General features: G+C 42.5%; 1 protein-coding gene and 1 pseudogene across 6 annotated transcripts in view; one reads left to right on the forward strand and one right to left on the reverse strand.

The window, feature by feature from the left end:
• Nucleotides 1-1,144: 1,144 nt before the first annotated feature.
• wipi2 (WD repeat domain, phosphoinositide interacting 2) lies at nt 1,145-10,886 on the forward strand. 5 transcript variants are annotated; one of them, XM_085270675.1, is made up of 13 exons: nt 1,145-1,574; nt 2,385-2,467; nt 2,734-2,892; nt 5,242-5,411; nt 5,525-5,621; nt 6,265-6,362; nt 7,419-7,511; nt 7,661-7,731; nt 7,841-7,954; nt 8,060-8,224; nt 8,914-9,021; nt 9,111-9,208; nt 9,321-9,370. In XM_085270675.1, exons 1-13 carry the CDS (start codon nt 1,501-1,503, stop codon nt 9,350-9,352), a joined length of 1,362 nt encoding a protein of 453 aa, XP_085126801.1. In that variant the 5' UTR covers nt 1,145-1,500; the 3' UTR covers nt 9,353-9,370. The 5 variants fall into 5 exon arrangements, with proteins under 5 accessions (XP_085126801.1, XP_085126799.1, XP_085126800.1 ...); XM_085270673.1 differs by lacking the exon at nt 9,321-9,370 and adding an exon at nt 9,440-10,886 and having other exon boundaries at nt 1,305-1,574; XM_085270674.1 differs by lacking the exon at nt 9,321-9,370 and adding an exon at nt 9,440-10,886 and having other exon boundaries at nt 1,305-1,574; nt 7,841-7,948.
• The window catches only part of LOC146575804 (myosin-16-like), a 28,572-nt pseudogene continuing 19,814 nt past the window's right edge, over nt 9,763-18,520 (reverse strand). Inside the window, exons 18-31 of the transcript XR_014892299.1 lie at nt 17,742-17,851; nt 17,274-17,408; nt 17,099-17,184; nt 16,841-17,011; nt 16,463-16,543; nt 15,922-16,109; nt 15,160-15,208; nt 14,329-14,454; nt 14,145-14,228; nt 13,918-14,041; nt 13,652-13,861; nt 13,417-13,549; nt 12,830-13,031; nt 9,763-12,713 (exon numbers count right to left, since the gene is read on the reverse strand). The product of XR_014892299.1 is annotated as a myosin-16-like (transcript). The remainder of the gene's footprint in view (nt 12,714-12,829; nt 13,032-13,416; nt 13,550-13,651; nt 13,862-13,917; nt 14,042-14,144; nt 14,229-14,328; nt 14,455-15,159; nt 15,209-15,921; nt 16,110-16,462; nt 16,544-16,840; nt 17,012-17,098; nt 17,185-17,273; nt 17,409-17,741; nt 17,852-18,520) is intronic.

Raw genomic sequence — 18,520 nt, forward strand, 5'->3', positions numbered from 1 at the left:
AAACCAATACACAGACAAAAATTCTATGACTCATGCTCTAAATTACATTTCAGTCAGTGGATGGGATCACTCGCTGTTTCCTTTTCATTCCACGCCTTATACTTTGTTGTTCCAACTGCCAGAATTTGGGACTTTTGTCATGCTATGTGAAAGTTTTTAGTCCAGTGCTCCCACATGAGAATTCAAAGAGGAAAGAGAACGTTTTTCATTTGAAGTCATTGAAGGCATTTGCAAAAGCACAGAAAGCTCAAAATAAGTGGCTTTATTAAGCTTAATTTTCTATTTTTCAGTATTATGGCATACTAAAAGGAAAAAACGCGAGCTACTTAGACATATATGTAATACAATTTTAATATCTGATGTTCACATATGTTGAAAGCTGCTCTACATGATCCTTTCAGCATCTGTTAAAATGTTGTAAACTGCGGCACATTAACTGAAGAGGCAACAGATAATGGCTAAAAAATGGTGATGTATGAAATGTTGCAACTCTTTTTTTAAAGGCATTACTTAGTTTGCACTCACTTGCCTCTCTCTAACACAAAGATCTGACTATGTGAAAGTGAAAGTGTCAGTACATTGAGTTTTTCAAATCTCACACACGCAATCAGTGTTCTTTTAGTTATTTGGAGGTTTGCTTTGCAATAGTGTAGAGCAGGAACTGCACTCAGTAAGAAATAAGAAGTGCACAAATTCATTTAAAAAAGAAGTGGCAAATAAACACAAAACGTGCAAATAAACTGTAGATTGAAGAGGCTTCAAATTAGAAAAAAAAAACTAACTTTTTATCATTTTAAAAATTCACTATAAACTATCGTCATTTTAGGGAGGATCCCGTTGCCTCGATTGATGATTGTTTATATATATTTAATAATTTAAAAAAGAGAATAACAGGAGGTTAAAATTTTAAACTAAATTAAAGCTAAAGATACAACAATATAATTTTTCATGCTGGTGTTATGAGGAGATGGGAACTGTAGAATAAATACTTACTAGCAGCGCCTCCATTGTAGATGACTTTTACACAATGTAACGATGGGGGGCGCTGGTTCTCTGAAATCCTCAATGTACAGAGGAGTCTTCTGATAGAGTCGTGATTGGTCCTGGTTTCTGTCTCCCTATTGGTTTAAAAAGGACAGAAACCGAGATACCAGTATGTTTACCGTTTTACCATAATTTTGTTTGTGGGGTTTTTCTTTATTTAAATGTTTTGTTTTTGTTCATTTCATATTTTTGTTTTGTATCGTTTCCTGTTTAGAGTCCGGGGAGCTCATTTATTAAAATCTGTCATGGCCCTTTAAAGGAACTGCACGCTGTGCGCATAACGCATGCGTATTGGGGGTGAGCAACAAGCTCCTGTGGAAAACAACAACAATCGTTAGAGCAGAGCAGCAAACAGAGATGGTTCCGTAAAGCTCAACACTTCTGGTCTTTACCACTGTATTCAGTCCAGCTGCTGCTATTTCTACTGAAGCTTTATACGTCGATGGTGCCGAACCCATGAACCTGGCCAGTCAAAGCGGAGACGCTGGCGGAAGCCAGCTGCTCTTCGCCAACTTTAACCAGGACAACACGTAAGGCAGGGCCGGGGAAAGTGGCTTGGGATCGGATGGCCTGTGCTGTGAAACTAGCTAATGCTAATTAACCCAGCTTGGACTTGTCTGGACGCCTAGCGGGGTCACAGGAATGGATTTGAAATCTCCTAGATGTAGTTTTTGTCATGCTAGAAAAGACTATCAGTAGGCGTCGTGTTTTGGGTTAGCTACTCTTTTAAACTACCCATTTACCTTTTATTTTATCAGATGCTAGCATAGCTTGCTAGCTAGCATAGTGTTTTGTGGTCCGAGGCTAACTAGCAACATGCTCGTAAATTAAGTGTGCTGTAGGCGCATATTTGCTACGGGTAATTGTAATTACTTATTCAGGCTGGCGGTAGATAGAAATAGTAAAAGGCAATTCGATTTTTCTGTGTTTTGGACTCATTACTGGTGAACAGCTGGAAGACTGCTGGAAATTGTTGTAGGAAATTGTGACTCGAACTGGGTCACTGTATTTGTTTTAATATGATTAAGATAGACATGTCGAATTTAAACTCGGTCATGTACTAAATTTGCCGGTGTTTGCTCTCAGCAGCAGAGGCCTGGTATTATTGCAACACAGCGTTAGTCGTGTGATCACAATCACACTGAGACCACAGTGACCAATGTATCTAGGGTACGCGGAGTTAGTCGATATCACTGAAATTAGACCGAACCCCCTGTTTTTCATTGTGTAGACTAATACAATGTGGCTGTAACAACGACCACAGAGTGCATTGTTATTCAGTGTATGTCTGTGACACCGTGCTTGGTCACTGCCACGCTTCCTTTCTGTGTCATGTACAGGTCCTTAGCTGTTGGCACCAAATCAGGATACAAGTTTTTCTCCCTGTCCTCTGTGGACAAATTGGAGCAGATATATGAATGTAGTAAGTATAAACTGACCTCTGTTCTGGCTTTCTACTTCCATCTACTCACCCGTTCGTGTTTGTTTTCCTCATCCAATCACTAAACAGAATGCACACACAATAGTTGCATGCAGTTAGCTGTTTTGTTTTAAAGGCATGCATTTTTTTTGGTTTGTTTTTGTGAAAGTGCGACTTGGGTGTAATGGTGGTGGTAATGGTGCACGAGGCTGCATAACATGAAACTCTTTCCAGTAATTTAACCACACATGTGTATGCTAATGGAATAGACAGAGTAGGCCCCTGTTGCGGTGGTCCTCGATGTCGCTCTTCCTCTGCCTCTCCAGTTAGTCTTCACTCCCAGGCACAGATTCCATCTGTGCTACCTATGACTGATGCCGATGACGGCGATCGACTGCACACTGTAGAGCTGAAGCAACGTTCAACAGGTAGATAATCGGTCCATGCGGCGTAACGCGAAAAACTGCACAGGGGAAGGAGGACACTGCAAGGTTTGCCTGTTTATAAAATGGCCGACTACCTTTACCAGCTGCAGTCCATCTGCAGGACAGTCTCGCTGGAGAGGCTGCCAGATATACCTTTATCTAGTTGTCCAGATGTAGTTGGCCATTGAGGTATTTGCAGCGGAGCAAATAATTTGTTTTAAGTTAGTTGGCTTTAAAGGTACTTGTCTTATAAAAACTGTTACTTCATTGCTTGATTATATTTTATGAGGTATTACTGCATTTGTTCCTGTTAGTTTGGAGTCACTATACCACTCGTGCAGTGCTTTTACTTTAAATAATTAATGAAGTATGTCTGCCCTTTCCTCTCACTAGTATGCTTAAGCATCAACCATCCTCCTTGTATATGGACAAAGGTTACATATGATTTCTGCTGCATCCCTTTTATTAACCTATATGTTGTATTCTGACTTTTTTGCTAATTAATTTATATTTAAATACCAAAGAAGAAGACGGGAGTAGGTGATTTAAGTTTTATAGTCAGCACAAGAGAATGGGAAAGCCATTTCTACAATTTCTGAACACCGCTCGTTCGACTCTTTCATGAAACAAAGTGTTAAAGGCTAGCTTTTTGATTGTTTTTGCACCCTAGATAAAAGAAGGAAAGAAGTTCACACAGTCTAGGTATAAAATGCAAAACTATCCACATCTATACTTCTTGAGCAAGACCAGACAGATTCCAGCCCACTCTGTATTTTTGGATCATTCCCTGGAAGTCCCTTTCTGACCACTGGAACTGTGCATGCTGCAGTTTCACCACAGACCTCAGACTTGCAAGCAGATAAGCACTGACTGTGTGTGTGTGTGTGTGTGTGTGTGTGTGTGTGAGAGAGTGAGAGAGTGAGAGAGAGAAATCATTGCTCAATATTCCTAGGACCCTGCCTCATGAATTGCCCTCCCTCTGCAGAGTTCTGGACTTGGAGAGATGATGTTTAGATCAGGGGTGGAATACTCCAGGCCTCTAGGGCTCACGCACCCGATGAAAAGCCCTGAGTCGCATTGCATACCAGGAGTTTTCTTCTTGGCCTCACCAAACCAATTTTCACTCGCCACGTGGACCGTTTGGCTTCCTACAGCTTGTTCCACTCTTCAAAATGAAAATAAAGTTTTAAGGATCACGATTTGAGACACTGGAGGAGATCCAGCAGGTCTTACAGAGGCGCAGATGCAATGAGACCTAACGCGACTTCCATGGAGTGATCTAAAAATAGCAGCCACGCTGAAGATTGTCAAAGAGAGAATAATTGGGGGGGGTATTCCCAGTCCCAGAATGTTTTGCTCACATTTCATACACACTGTTACATGGTGCACATTCAGCATGGTCAGTTTAAAACTATGAGTAATCTGTGCAAGTAATAATTTTTTTCCCCTCCCTCTTGCTTTTGTATTTCCTCTGGCTTTGAGACAGCAACCCATACGGCTGCTGTTGAAACCTTTTGTTTTCAAATGTCAGCCAATCAGAAGACAGCTTCCTTAAGTAGTGGTTCTCCTGTTTGTGGCATGTCCCGCTTCCACAGCTGTGCCCCATATTCCACCAATGTTATTAATCATCACTAAAACAAAGGATCCAAGCTGAGTTTTAAGTATGATAGCAGTAGAAAAACATGAATTCAGCTTTACTTCATTTAGTAGTTCTTTCAGTTATCAGTGATGCCACTGTGGTTCTTTGTTCCACTATAGGTGGATATGTATATTTTGAAGTCTGAATCACAGAAAATAACTCGAGTAGAGTCAAAAAAAATAAAGGGTAGACACATTGGTGTAAGTCTTTAGCTATGAAGAAGCAACAATGTGTAGCTCAATTAGCTTAACTAGGAAAGGGGAAACAAGGTAGAGCTCACCACAAAGAGGAATGGGGAAATGCACTCACTGGGAGCAGATATAGGTTACTGTTTTTAACATTTGGTTTCACTTCACTGATTAAGTTTTTTTGAGTTATTTCTACTGGATGGTACGTGCTACGCTAACAACAGCGTAGCACGTATTTCCTTTGTTGTATTTTTGACACTGCCCCCTGGTGACAGTAAACGGGTATGTGGGTCTGCACAGTGCTCTATGGCACCTGCAGGCTACAAATGCACTATCATGCTTGGAGCTTTATTCCTTTGCTCATCAGCTGATTATTTATTACAGTATTGTAGTTATTATGGGATGCTTTAATGTCTAAGCCCAAATTGTCAAACTGTTTAAGATGATCTAATCCTTTAATCACATAAGTGATTATAAAATGTCAGAGCACTGATGAAATAATAATTTTGTGTCCGTCTCCTGCAGCTGACACTGAGGATGTGTGCATTGTGGAGCGTCTGTTCTCCAGCAGCCTGGTGGCTATAGTTAGTCTGAAGGCCCCCCGGAAGCTCAAAGTCTGTCACTTCAAGAAGGGAACTGAGATCTGCAACTACTCCTATTCAAACACTATACTGGCTGTGAAGCTCAACAGACAGGTAGGCCAGGGGTCGTTTGCAGTGTTCATGAATATGAAGAGGCTTATTTACCCTCTAATGACGACTTTGTTTGCTAAGTACACACAAGTTGATGTTGCGTGGTTCCTCCGCAGAGGCTGATTGTGTGCCTGGAAGAGTCGCTCTATATTCACAACATCAGAGACATGAAAGTGCTGCACACTATTAGAGAGACTCCGCCTAACCCTTCAGGTGAGTCTGAAGAAACAGTCTGTCATCATCATCATATAAATAGGAAAATATAGTGAATGTAATATGTGCTTTTTATAAAAGTTTACCTTTTTTTCCACTTTACATGTATGTGCTTGTATTGGGCCTCATCGTGAATATTTAGAAATGTACAAATCTAGTTTTTCATTTTAAAATGAAAGGGAAAAAATCTTGGGCCTCCATGACTGTATGTAGATCTGGACTGTAGCATAGGTTTAAAAACGAATGAATAAAACTAATCAAAAGAGAATAAAGAGCTGGAGTGAAAGGACCATCTGTTCAGTTAGCCCAAGATTCATACGTAGCTATTCAAAATTTGTTTGCAGAGTACGACTCAGATTTGTGCGTAACGTGTGCTCACGCGGTTTATGAGTGAGGCCCACTGAAAGCAGTAATATGACTTTCTCGTATCAGCTGAGAAGTGTCTCCACTTTCATTTTCTCAGTTTATTTTGAACAGCGTTGTTTTGTCTGCCACTCTCAACACTAAGACTTCATTTCTTCTCCTCTTTTCTTTTAATGTTACCGATACCATTGTTGTAGTTGGTTGTGTTGACACGTTTTGTTTTTTCTCTCCATCTTTTTTTTTTACTGATTAGTTTGTCTTTGTGCTCGTATCTCTCCAGGATTGTGTGCCCTTTCCATCAGCAATGATAACTGTTACCTGGCATACCCAGGCAGTGCTACGATAGGAGAGGTCCAAGTGTTTGACACAGTCAACTTGGTAGGTGAACCCAGACAATGATACTTTATGTGCTCCTGTTTTTAAATAAAGCCATCATCAGGATTTATTACAAAGCATTTTCCGGGGCATACGCTTGCTGTGCCACAGTAGTGTTTCAGTTTCTGACGAATGTCTGCGTAGATACTCAGTCGTCCAGGTCATGGTAGCTTTGAGTGCTTGAAAAGAAATCAGCTGGATTTCTTTAGGTTCATCAAAGAGGCTTCTTCAGATTTAAAACTACTTGGGCTGAGAGGTGTTTAACACCTAGTGGGGGTTTTCCACTAAGGGTTGTTGTTAATCATCAGCCAAGTTGTGAAAAAAGACTGGGTCATTACCATCACTGAGCACCGAAGTGTGAAACCTCCGTCAGCCACTGCCCCGCCCAACCATTGTGTGGCTGCTGAGGTCTCCTGAGGCACAGTGTGAGTGCGAGCGGGGGTTGAACAGCCTGTAACAGCAGATGTAGTCGCTCTAGTCGGGGCACAGAGCCGTCTGCCTGCAGAGAGCTCTGTTGTCAGATGGAGGCAGTGCTGTTATTGGTCGGTCAGCCAGCTGCAGTGAAGAACCACAGTTATTACTTTTAAAAGCGTTGCTGGTTAATTCAGCTGTCGCTCCCTGATCTAGTCAACCAATCACCATTCAGCAAATACTTAACTCATGCGCTTCCAGCAACACACAGTGATGGAGGAGTCTTGAAGGACTGCATGGCCCCTGTGTCTGACCGGAATCACAAACTTGGTTAATTGATGGTCTTTCATAGTGGACGTGGATGACCTCCTTTACTTTTCCATCTTCTCGGCCTAAAATGTGAACATTTGCATCTTTGAAAGAGCGACCTTTGTCTTTAAAGTGCAGGCTTAGAGTTGAGTCTTTTCCTCTTCAGCTGGTTCTCCTGTGTTGTGCCGTGTGTTTTGTAAATTGGTGGTTTGGCTTCTCTTATATAAAGGTCTGAGCACTCCTGCAGTGCTTATTGTGCGTTTGGCTGTTTTTGTCTGAAGGTGTTTCTGGGCCTGAAAGCAGGTTTATAAAGTAGTTAATCTGTGTGTCGTTTTCCAGAGAGCAGCAAATATGATTCCAGCCCACGACAGCCCATTAGCGGCTCTGGCTTTCGATGCTACTGGAACTAAGCTGGCTACAGCATCAGAGAAGGTAGTTCAGCTGCTGTGCAGGACATTACCCTGTCATCTCCGCAGCTAATTTTGTTTTCCACATGAGGAAATGCAGATTTTGATTCTTGCATCCTGTAATAGTGTTGCAACTCTGTACATCTTGTGCCTTTTTTTTTCACTTCCTCTCAGGGTACAGTCATCCGTGTCTTCTCGATCCCAGAGGGACAGAAGCTCTTTGAGTTTCGACGAGGAGTCAAGAGGTAGACGGCTCATGCACTGCAGTTTTGATTCTTCGTAACATCTGTGCACGCTTTTGTACGCGTTTACCATCTCCTCTGTGCACGTGTGTTGCCGTGCTTGTCTTCTCAGGTGCGTGAGCATCTGTTCGCTGGCGTTCAGTATGGACAGCCTGTACCTTTCTGCCTCCAGCAACACAGAGACGGTCCACATCTTCAAATTAGAAACACAGAAGGAGAAGTATGTGTACGTAGCTGTCTGTCTTTGGATGGCTTGTTTCGTAGCCACTTATCAAGCTGCTGCTTCCTCCAACGAAAACATGCATCTCACATTCTGTACGTGTTCGCTCAGGCCAGCCGAGGAGCCCACCACGTGGGGAGGTTACCTGGGGAAGGTCTTGATGGCGTCCACCACCTACCTGCCTTCCCAAGTCACGGAAATGTTTACCCAGGGGCGAGCCTTCGCCACTGTACGTCTACCCTTTTGCGGGCATAAGAATATCTGCGCCTTAGCTGTGTGAGTACACACTTTCCACACTCGCAGTGAGCACAAATGCAACACTGCGTTTGAGACATTATGAAATTGTTACTTCTTATCACGCCAGAGAAAGGGGGGGAAAAAATGTGAAGTAGCGTTGACTGAATTTACAATCACAGGTCATACAAAATTTCTAGCACATTTTATTTACGTTGCACTTTGATTGTAGGAAGTTTTAAAATACTGACTGATTTTAATCTTTGGTCACCTTTGACCTACTTTTTTTTTCAATTTAAAGTTGTAGCGAGTAGTATTAATAATTAATATTAATAATAATCAAAATGAGTTTTTACAAGGTGGTTTTCCTGAGGATGTGCAGGCTTCTGTCACTCTGCCTTTGTACCACTTTGTATGGAGAACTGAAGTTAGTAGCATTTCCATAATAGGTCCTGAGCTTCTGACAGGCACTTAAAATAATGCAAATACTTGAGTAATGTAACATCCGTCACCTCTGCCGCTCCTCATCTGTGTGCCAAGGAATCAGAGGAGGAATCTAAGAATAGGAAACTGGAAAATATTAATGAGCTTGTAGGATTCTTATTAGCTGCTTGGTATGTCACATCTGGTGCTGAAGAAGAGAAGATGCTGAAGAGGATAAATGTGATTGACGTGTTGGATTGGATTTGTGGATCTTTCATGAATCTCCATTTTTAATTGTTAAAAATTAGGATTCAGAAGATTCCCAGGTTGCTTGTAGCAGCGGCTGATGGCTACCTGTATATGTACAACCTGGATCCACAGGAGGGAGGCGAATGCACACTAACGAAGCAGCACAGGTAACACAGCATTGGCAGATTGTGGCTCGCTTTAGCTGGTAAGGTAAATTTTGGGGAGTTAAACTGAGGATTTCAGTCTTTGGCTTCAGGTTAGACGGGAGTACCGAGCCCCCCAATGAGATCCTTGAGCAGGGGTCACATGATCGCCCACTTGTGGCCCAGACCTACAGTGCTGCTGTCTCAAAGGGTAGGTGACACAGTATTGATATCTTTCTTTTTTTCTGATTGGGGGAAAAAAAGGCAATAGGTAAATAAAAACTAATAATAAAAACGAATAAACTTTTTTCTATTTTGTAAAGATGGCTGTTCTGGAGCGACTATCTGTAATTAAGTTGTGCAGAAAGGCGGGACAAGTTTGGAAGTGATCCAATCAGAAGAAATCTCATCAATGTTTGACTTGTGAACTCTTCTTTCCTAGGTTACTGTGAAGAGCAGGGCGCTGTGGGAGGGGTGGGGCTTGACGACGACCTCAGCGACCTACACTTAGAGGAAGACAACGAGCAACCGCCGCTCATCCTCGAGACCGAGTGACTGGACTGATGGCTGTACCCACCGATCAGAGGGCTCCTCTGGTGCTGCTAGAGACACGTGACCCCGAAAGGGGCGTGGACAGGATCAAAGATGGAGGCGGGGAGGGGGGAGTGTCTTTGTTTTTCTTTTAAAGTGTTCAAGAGCCTGTCCGCCAGTTTGTTCATGCATCCGTCCGTTCACATACACGTCGTCTTTTTTTCTGTTCCCCCCCCCCCCCCCCTCCGCTCCCTTTTCCCTCAGTTTAGCCTGAGCAGGCCAAACTGAAGCTTTGCATGTACATGTGCCAAAAGCTTAAGTGTGAAAATGAGTATCTGAGAGTGTGAGTGTCATTTAAAAAAATAAAAAATGTAGCTGTGTCGCTGTTAAAGACACTCTCTCACACACAGCGAGCCTGTGTGTGTGAGTAGAAACCGATTGTGTAAGTGCCTCTCTGCCCTTGCTGTGATGGCTTTTTTGTGTTTGAGAGGGGCGACCTCTTTTCATTGGCTGAATAAAATCTTCTTTCATTTGTTCAATCTTAATCGAGGGTGTGTGCTATCTTTTCTGACCCCTTCCCCTCTCTCTCTCTCTCTCACACACACACACACTTTCTTGTACACTGTCCTGCAGAGGGCGAGGCATCAGTCTAAGGTTTTTGGCATGAGGCAGAGGTGTTGACAAATATGTGATTGTTTGCTTGCGTGCGTGCGTGTGTGTGCTCGGGCATGTACATTAGCAAACCATCTAGTCATGAGCTTATACACCTGCCCCTGCTCACTTTACCTCATCCAAACAAGAGGCTCAGTGGACCTTCTCCTGCCCTCTCCCTGTCCTCAGGCCTGCAGTCATTGGTTAATTTTTAAACTATCAATCTTGGTTTTTTTTGTTTTTTTTTAAACTACATAGCTAATCATAACCAATGATGTGTCATGCGTATGAAAACATGCATGGTGTTGTTGATGTGGTACTGTGTCCATACATCTAAGCGGTGGTTGGTGATGATCGACGGAGAAAGGCAGGAAGCTCTCCGGTCTCCTCTTAACAACTCATCCTACTGTATCTTACTCTGTACATTATTAGATGTGGCGAGATATCACTGTGTCACGCAGGGATAGTGAGTGTTTGGCCAACGAGCAAGCTGAGCATCATCATTCGATTGTGATCTGGAGGTCGGGCTGAGCCTCATCATCTGGGCCGGGATGCTGCATGATTCTCCAAATAATCCTTTTCAGTGTGTGAAGCCACCAAGTAAGGATTAGATGTGGGAGTTTGGAGTGTCGGGCATTTTCTAATGATTTTGTATAAAATGTGAAACGTTCATCTGAAACTAAAATAAATTCATGTTGATGTATGAAGTTAAGTGCCTTTTGTTCTTGTTGCACTGGCATCTTGCATTCATTATAAAGAGCATCTTAGGCCAACTGAATGGGAGGATGTGTTACCCAGCATCACAGCTACTGGAGCAATAGAAGTCAGGTAAAATCCAGTTTTTATTTTATTTGTTTTTAAGCATCGGAATTTTATACTTTTAGGTGTTACCACATAATTTCAGACATCCTCTATGCCACACTGTAATATTACTATAATATGTATGTGAAAGAATGACTCCTGCTAAGCAGAAACCTTTGACCCACAGACCAGAACGCCCGAGTGAGAGCAGTGTGCTGTAACATAACATCGCATCTAAAAAATAGACCTGCCTCCCATCTCAGTTTAATGCCCTTCCTACTAAAAGAGCATGGGGATGTGTGCATGCTCTGTACATGTCAGTGCTGACTTCATGTGGGACTCGAGCCCTGCCCGTGTAGGTGAAAAATAATTTTTAGCTTTCCATTGCACAACCACATGTGGCTTTGTTTTTTATAGTACCCCATGTTGCTCATATGTGATGTGGGTTCCCCTTTCCAACTGCCTCAGTCAGAATATGCTTTTTTTCTTTTCTTTTTTTGGGGAGGGGGGTAATGCCAAGAGCCATAATATCAAAGTTATCCTGACAGTACAAAAGCAATACTTACACCCTTACTTTTTCCACATGACATGGCAGCCAGGTGCTGAAAATCAAATGCACTTCATTAACTGATCATCGGCAAGTGTGAGCACCTATAAAAGGAGAATTTTTTGGCACTGTGTGTTAATACAATGCCACGAACTTGAACTTCAAAGTAGTCCAGATTTAGAAATGAAATTGAACTGAATTACACATTTCATGTAACATTTCAGGACGTGAAGGAGCCATTTGTCAGAATCTTTTGTAGACACTTTAAACGCTACCACTTTAAAGGAAAGTCGACCAAATCTGAATCACCTACAAGGAAAAAATAAATTAATACAATAAGATACAAATTTTCTGCTACTAGAGTAATAATGTGCTCAAGAAGTTGCTTCATTGCAGCTTATTGAACTTTGCAGCAGGTCACACACACTCACACGCGAGGGTGGACTCTATCCTTGACGTGAGACCACAGCTTTAGCCACTCCTTCCTAGAGGGCTTATGCACCAACGCTGAGATGATATAAATCACATTCCACATGTACAGAAAAACATTTCAAACATTTTTCTGCTATGTTAATCGACAATACAGGATCTAAAAGTTTTGCAAAACTTTAAGAGCAACAACCAAAGCCCCAAACCCGATGTTCCACAAAAACACATACAGTACATTTACAGCACATCAGCAAAAACATCAACAGCATGCAGGCTATTTCCTAAGACTACACTGATTATGACTATCAGTGATGTTAAAGACTTTTGATAGTTTAAGACCTTGTTCACCACTTCCTGTCAGGGTCATCTCTGCCATTTCAGCCCGTTCCTCAGCATCGTCCAGGTCATGGATGGTCTTCATGTATTTAAACAGGCTGCTGTTGGCCTGCTATTCTTACAGAAACACACAAATTAGCTGCCAGCTCCAGCACCAACCTTCTTCCACCTGGAAACACACACACACACACTGTGTCTGCTTTCTTTCACTCATGTCACATGTCAAATCTTAAACCTTTCTAAATAACATCATAATATTTTTTAAAACACTGGGAAAATAAGGCACATCCTCAACTTCCAGTGAAGCTTCAGCCTCCTCCAGAGTCATCTGCAGCTCCTCTTTCTCCACCTCCACGTTCTTCTTGGCTTGTGGACGCTGCGGCCTCCTTCCCCAAGCTGACAGTCAACTCCTTGATCTCCTCTGAAACGAAATGGCACAGAAATAAAAACACAACAGTTAATCACTGAGAATCATATTTTCCTTTCTTCAAATGCTTGCAAGTTATGATCAGCTGTAATGGACAAGTTAGAAAGCACCTGAGAGGGTTTTGTTCTCCTTGCAGACAGTCATCAAGTGATCCTGGCTTTCCGTCTCCAGCATGTAGATCTCCATCATGTAGGAGCGGCTCTCCATCTGGCTGTTCTCCAGTTCCAGTTGCAGCTCCTCATCCTTCTGGCTCCACTCGGCTGCCATCTTATCGAAAACTCCCGGCTTCTTATCCAGAGCTGCCGCATTGGACTGCTTACACAAAGGCAGACATAGCAAACTCAGTTAGTTAGATTCATTATTATTATTAATTGTTGCTGATATATCATTACAGAAAGCATTAATATAATAAAGAAGTGCATTATCCACACAAAAGGTGAGGATAACTGGATCAGAAATTAGTTGGGTAACTAAGTTTCTAAGTAATAGCTTTGAATAATCAGACGTTCCAGCATTGCTCTTGTTTCCAGTGCTGTTGAAAACACTTTGCTTGTTTATTGGAATTTTGCCTCTTGACTGCTCTCTGCTGGATTTGTTTGTTAGCAACTAACCTCATGTGCATGACCTCTGCCGTGTAATAGCCTCTGGTGCTTCTGTGTCCTGTACACATTGAGATTTTGTTTTTGTGCATGTGTACCTTCTCTAGGTCTATAGTGAAGTCCTCCATCTCTCCCTGCAACCTCTGCTTGACCTTTTCCAGGCTGGCAGCTCTGGCCTGAGCCGCCTCTGCTGCCTCCTCAGCCTCCTGGAGATGCACTGCAAGTTTGCGCCTGGGAGAGAGTGGGAGGAAAGAACCAGAGTGGAATTTAAATTAAAATTTTATCACTGTCATGATTCATAAGACTCTTTTTTTAAAATTCTTTTGAACCTACTTGGTCTCCTCCAGCTCCTCGGTGCGGCGTATGGCGTCTCATACTTGCTCCTCCATGTGGTGACGTCAGCAGTGAGCTTGGACACAAGACGCTGGATCTCCCCACGGGATTCTAACTCCTCATCCAGCTGCTCCTTTAACTGCAAGAGATCATGCAGGGCATTCACCAGGCTGAGTTATGAGCCTGTGGATAGGTAGTCTGGATGGAGAGGTGGAGAGGCAAATGCATGATGCATCCAGCTCAACAAGGAACAGTAACGCATGCATTCGCATTCTCACCAGTCAGATGGATTTTGCCAGCACTGAGCTCTGTCTGAGTGTGCTCCATCTCAGCCAGGCGAGTGTTTGCCTCCGACACGCTGTCCTCCACTTTGTGGGCCTCAGAGTTCATCTATAAGAGTGGCTGAGCGTCTATGTTTGTGGCTGTTTTATTTTGAAAGAGTTAAGCACACAAGAGTCTAAAGATCTAGCTTTGCTTTCTGAGCAGCTTTCACGGTGGCGTTGAGATCTCCCGCTTCTTCCGGTCTGTCACTGAGGTCCACCAGATCTAGTGACAGCTCTGCTCTCTGCTTCTCTACCTAACAGGAAAACAACTTGACTCTCTAGCTGTAGCATAATGTCACATGTCTGCGTATTTTTTACTTGAATTCATATGCGTAGTGGTCAGGTATGTATCACCTTTGGACTGAAATAGACTCTCAAAGATGAAACTGCTAGGTAAAGCTGTGATACAAGCTGTCCGTGTGCCTTGGCTCTCATGGCTCGTTCAGCTTCCAGCTCCTCCTCCAGCTCCTCGATGCGTCCCTGAAAGAGGATAGAAAACGAATCAACGCGTGCATAAGCACTCACAGCAAAAACCTTGCGTCTTTAAAGCCAGACTATTAATCATCACTGCTCTTTATCCTCTTTTGCTTCTCACTTTCCTATTTCCAAATTTTCACATTGCAATGCTTCTTTGCTCCCATCATTGTCATTTTAGCCGTCCGGTTAGCTTTCATTTGCTTTCACCAAGCTTTAATCTTTTTTTCTCTTCACTTCCAATAAAAGTTCACTTTTATCAGTGTATTTATTAGAATTCATCCTGTAGCGTGAAGATGCTATGATTCTTTTGGGAGTGACCAGGATGGACAGGATACATCAGAGAGACGGCTCCGGTTGACTCCTCCGGTTGAGGTTTAGAAGAAGGTTTGGACATGTGCAGAGGACAGATAGTGGATATGCGTAACAGATGAGGATGCTAGGGATGGGGTGAGATGGAGGCAGATGATGTGTGGCTCACCCTAACGGGAGCAGCCAAAAGAAAATGAACAATCCTCCAACTGTTGGTAAGACATTTAATGGATGAATAGAAATTTAAGCTTCATGATGATGCCGTCAGAGAGGTCAGATGACCACCAGACTCAGAGTGTTGGAACTTTCTGTATAAACAGTAGACTAACTAGTACAGCCATCTGTGCTGCTAAAAATAATTTACAATTGTAGTTCAGGTTTTGCATAAATAGCATCTACAACTGCTAAAGTGTGCATCTTGTACGGTGCTTCTGACACCCTGTTAGCCCTGACAGAAGAAGGAACAGTTTCAAATAACCCTTATTAAGAATATAGTGAAAATAAAAAGCTATTGTAGTTTCACCAACCTGGTGTTCTTTGAGTTTCTGGGTGAGCGTGGTGCTGAGAGCTTGCTCATCCTCCTCCTTCTAGTTCGTGTTGATAATTTCAAAGTCTCTCCTTTAAACACACAACAAAGGACACAGCAGAACATGAAAGAGGGTCCATTTCCACTGACAGTTTGTAGATAACAGGAACATACACAAATATATGTAGAAATGGTGTAAACCTTTATCTTCTTCTATGTTATACTTACAGATGAGGTCAATATGATGAGACAAAAAGCATGTATCTATAATGTCGGGCTTTAAATTTTGAGATGAAGACAAATTTTAGTTTACTTTTAGGTTAGGCTTTCAAGGAAGAAAGTTTTGTTTATCAAGTGCAAGTGTCCAGGAAATAAATGTAAATCTGCGTGTGTGTGTGTGTGTGTGTGTGTGTGTGTGTGTGTGTGTGTGTGTGTGTGTGTGTGTGAGAGAGAGAGAGAGCACTCTTGTCCCCTCTCTCACTTTTCATATGCCAGTTCCCATTCGTCAAGTGGCAGGGTACACTCTGGACAGGTCACCAGCATTTAGTCATAACCTTCAAATTCTGCATCAAATCTCCTGGTTTTGTGGTTATTTGTCCAAATGTCTGCAGGCACAGAAAATGCAAATGAGCTACATCTCATCAGCTGCTACACTCCTGTTCCCTGTGCCCTTAACCTGTTTCTCCTTCTCAGTCTTGGCCAGTGTAGACTCCAGGGAGTCCAGGTCTCTCCTCAGCTTATGCAGTTTCCCCTCCAGCTGCCTTCTCTGGTTGTGAAGAGACGCTGTGTTGCCTTCTTCTTCCTCCAGGCGCTCATTTAGATCCTAAACTCACAATTGTTTGTAAAAAAGAAAAAGAAAAAGAAAAAAAAAGACTTTTTGTGGATTCCAAGAAATGAAAAGCTCTAAATAATAATGACCTCATTTAATGAGTATTCGACCTTGTGTATGTGCTAAACATACACAAGGCCATTTTGCTAGTTATCCCAACATTAAATTTTACTCCATTTATATTCACATATACTGGCGATCCAAGTTATTATTACTGACCAAAAAAATTCCCTTTATCCTGTTTGCTGCTGTATTACTGCAGATTATACCAAATGGCCTCCACTGAGCTCTACTGGTAGATGCTAAAGACGTCTGTAACACAGTACAGATCCTGTATTGCAAATTACCTGCACAGTCTCCTCCAGCTGGACCTTCTGGTGCATCAGCCGTGTGCAGCGCTCCTCTGCATCACCCACTGTGTCCTGCTCCTGCAGAGAGACAAAGGCACAAGAGAAACAAAGCGATTTAAAGATGTATAATATGTATTATCCTGATGTAACGGTAACACATGGGAAGCACAAACATTGGCTCATAAGCATCCTTTACACTAAAGAAACAACAAAGGCATCAGCCTTTTATTGTATTGGTTGTTTTACTGTGCTACTTTGCAGAAAAAAGATTTCCAATATACTACAGGAATTTAATTTGCAGGACTCTAAATATAGCATAAATGCACAGAAACATCTGCTAAGCAGTGCTGTGTGTAGACATAATGATCTACTTACTGCAGCCAATGACAGGGCAAGGTCATTCTTCTCTTGTGACAGAGTGACAAGCTTTCTTTCCAGATCTTTAATCTAGCTCTCCAGTCCCTTCACCTTCTCCACTGCCACCCTCAGCTCCTCCTTAGCTTTGAAGGTCTCTTCCTGACATCTGACCATCAGCAGGGGCTTCACCTGTCGGCACAAAGCAAGAAATATGATGATGAAAATATGATGATGATAATTAATCATTTGTCAAGAGGAGTAATTTCAAAATTTGACCTTAGTGTAGAGTTTCCACTAACCCCAGCAGCGTAACTGGAGGAACTTCCTCACATTGTGCTGGATACCCATCAGTGCAATTCTACATAACACGCGCCACATAAATGCAGAAAGAACAACCAAAACGGCTACAGTACTGTGCATGCATGCATATACAAACAGATCCACACACTGAGGGTCAGCATCTTCTTAAACTCAATCCTCATCAGAAATCCTCTAAGCTGAGCCTGCAGCATGGTTATGATCGTTGCCAGCCGCTCATCACGCATGTCCTCCAGCTTTGCCAGGATGCCCGCATGGAAAAAGAATCCTGGCAGGATGGGAGGAAAACACGGACAAGCAAAAGATGGAAAAAAGAAAGACAAAGAAAAAAGGAAATGATAGAAAAAAAGAAGACCTATGGTCAGTCTTTAGATAAACAGCTTTGAACATATTACAGACAGTATTATACTAGTACTACAATATTATATACTATACTATATCTGTACCAGATGCCAATAGTAGATAGTATTTAACAGTCATAATCATCACTTGTACTTTTTGAAGATTTAAATCATAAGAAAATTTAGACAATGTATGATTTTATTGAAGCGAAGGAATATTGTAGCATTCATTCTTCTGGGTCTTTGTAATAGTGGTGTACCTTGGAGTGGCTCCATGTTATCTAGGCCGATGGAATTTAGGATGAGCTCAGAGGCCTTCTTGTTGTCAGCAAGTCCCTTGAGGATGATGTGGGTGTTGAGGATATAGTACCTGGACATAGTACAGAGAAGACCAGAGAGGGAAAAGAGTAACAAAAAATATGATCACACTCAAATGATTGCTTTATTTTATTCATATAGTGCTAAATCACAACAACTTTCACCGCAAGGCGCTTTATATACCTCCAATGGAGCTCTAACACCTCTGCGGTCTTAAAGAAGGCCCAACAGCGTCTCCACTTTCTGAGAATCCTCAGAAAAATGGACCTGAAGAAGGAGCTGCTGACCGTCTTCTACCGCTGCTCCATTGAAAGTGTGCTGACATATTGCATCGGTGTGTGGTTCTCCAGCTGCACCACAGCACACAGAAAGGCACTCCAGAGGGTCATCAATATGGCCCAAAAAATCATTGGACATCCTCTTCCCTCCCTGAAGGACCTGTACAGCACTCGCTGTCTCAAGAGGGCACGCAGCATCCTACGGGACTGCACACACCCAGGACACGGGGTGTTTAAGCTGCTGCCGTCTGGCAGGAGGTTCAGGCTGCTGAGGTCCCGAACAAACAGACTCAAGGACAGCTTTTACAACAGGGCAATAAATCAAATCAAATCAAATCACTTTTATTGTCACATCACATGTGCAGGTCCATTGGCACAGTACATGTGAGTGAAATTCTTGTGTGCGAGCTTCACAAGCAACAGAGTTGTGCAAAATACAATAA

The sequence above is a fragment of the Mchenga conophoros genome, linkage group LG4 (assembly GCF_057382185.1).
Source record: "Mchenga conophoros isolate Kocher_MC1m ecotype Shallow Benthic linkage group LG4, M_conophoros_male_GT1.1, whole genome shotgun sequence".
Lineage (NCBI taxonomy): Eukaryota > Metazoa > Chordata > Actinopteri > Cichliformes > Cichlidae > Mchenga > Mchenga conophoros.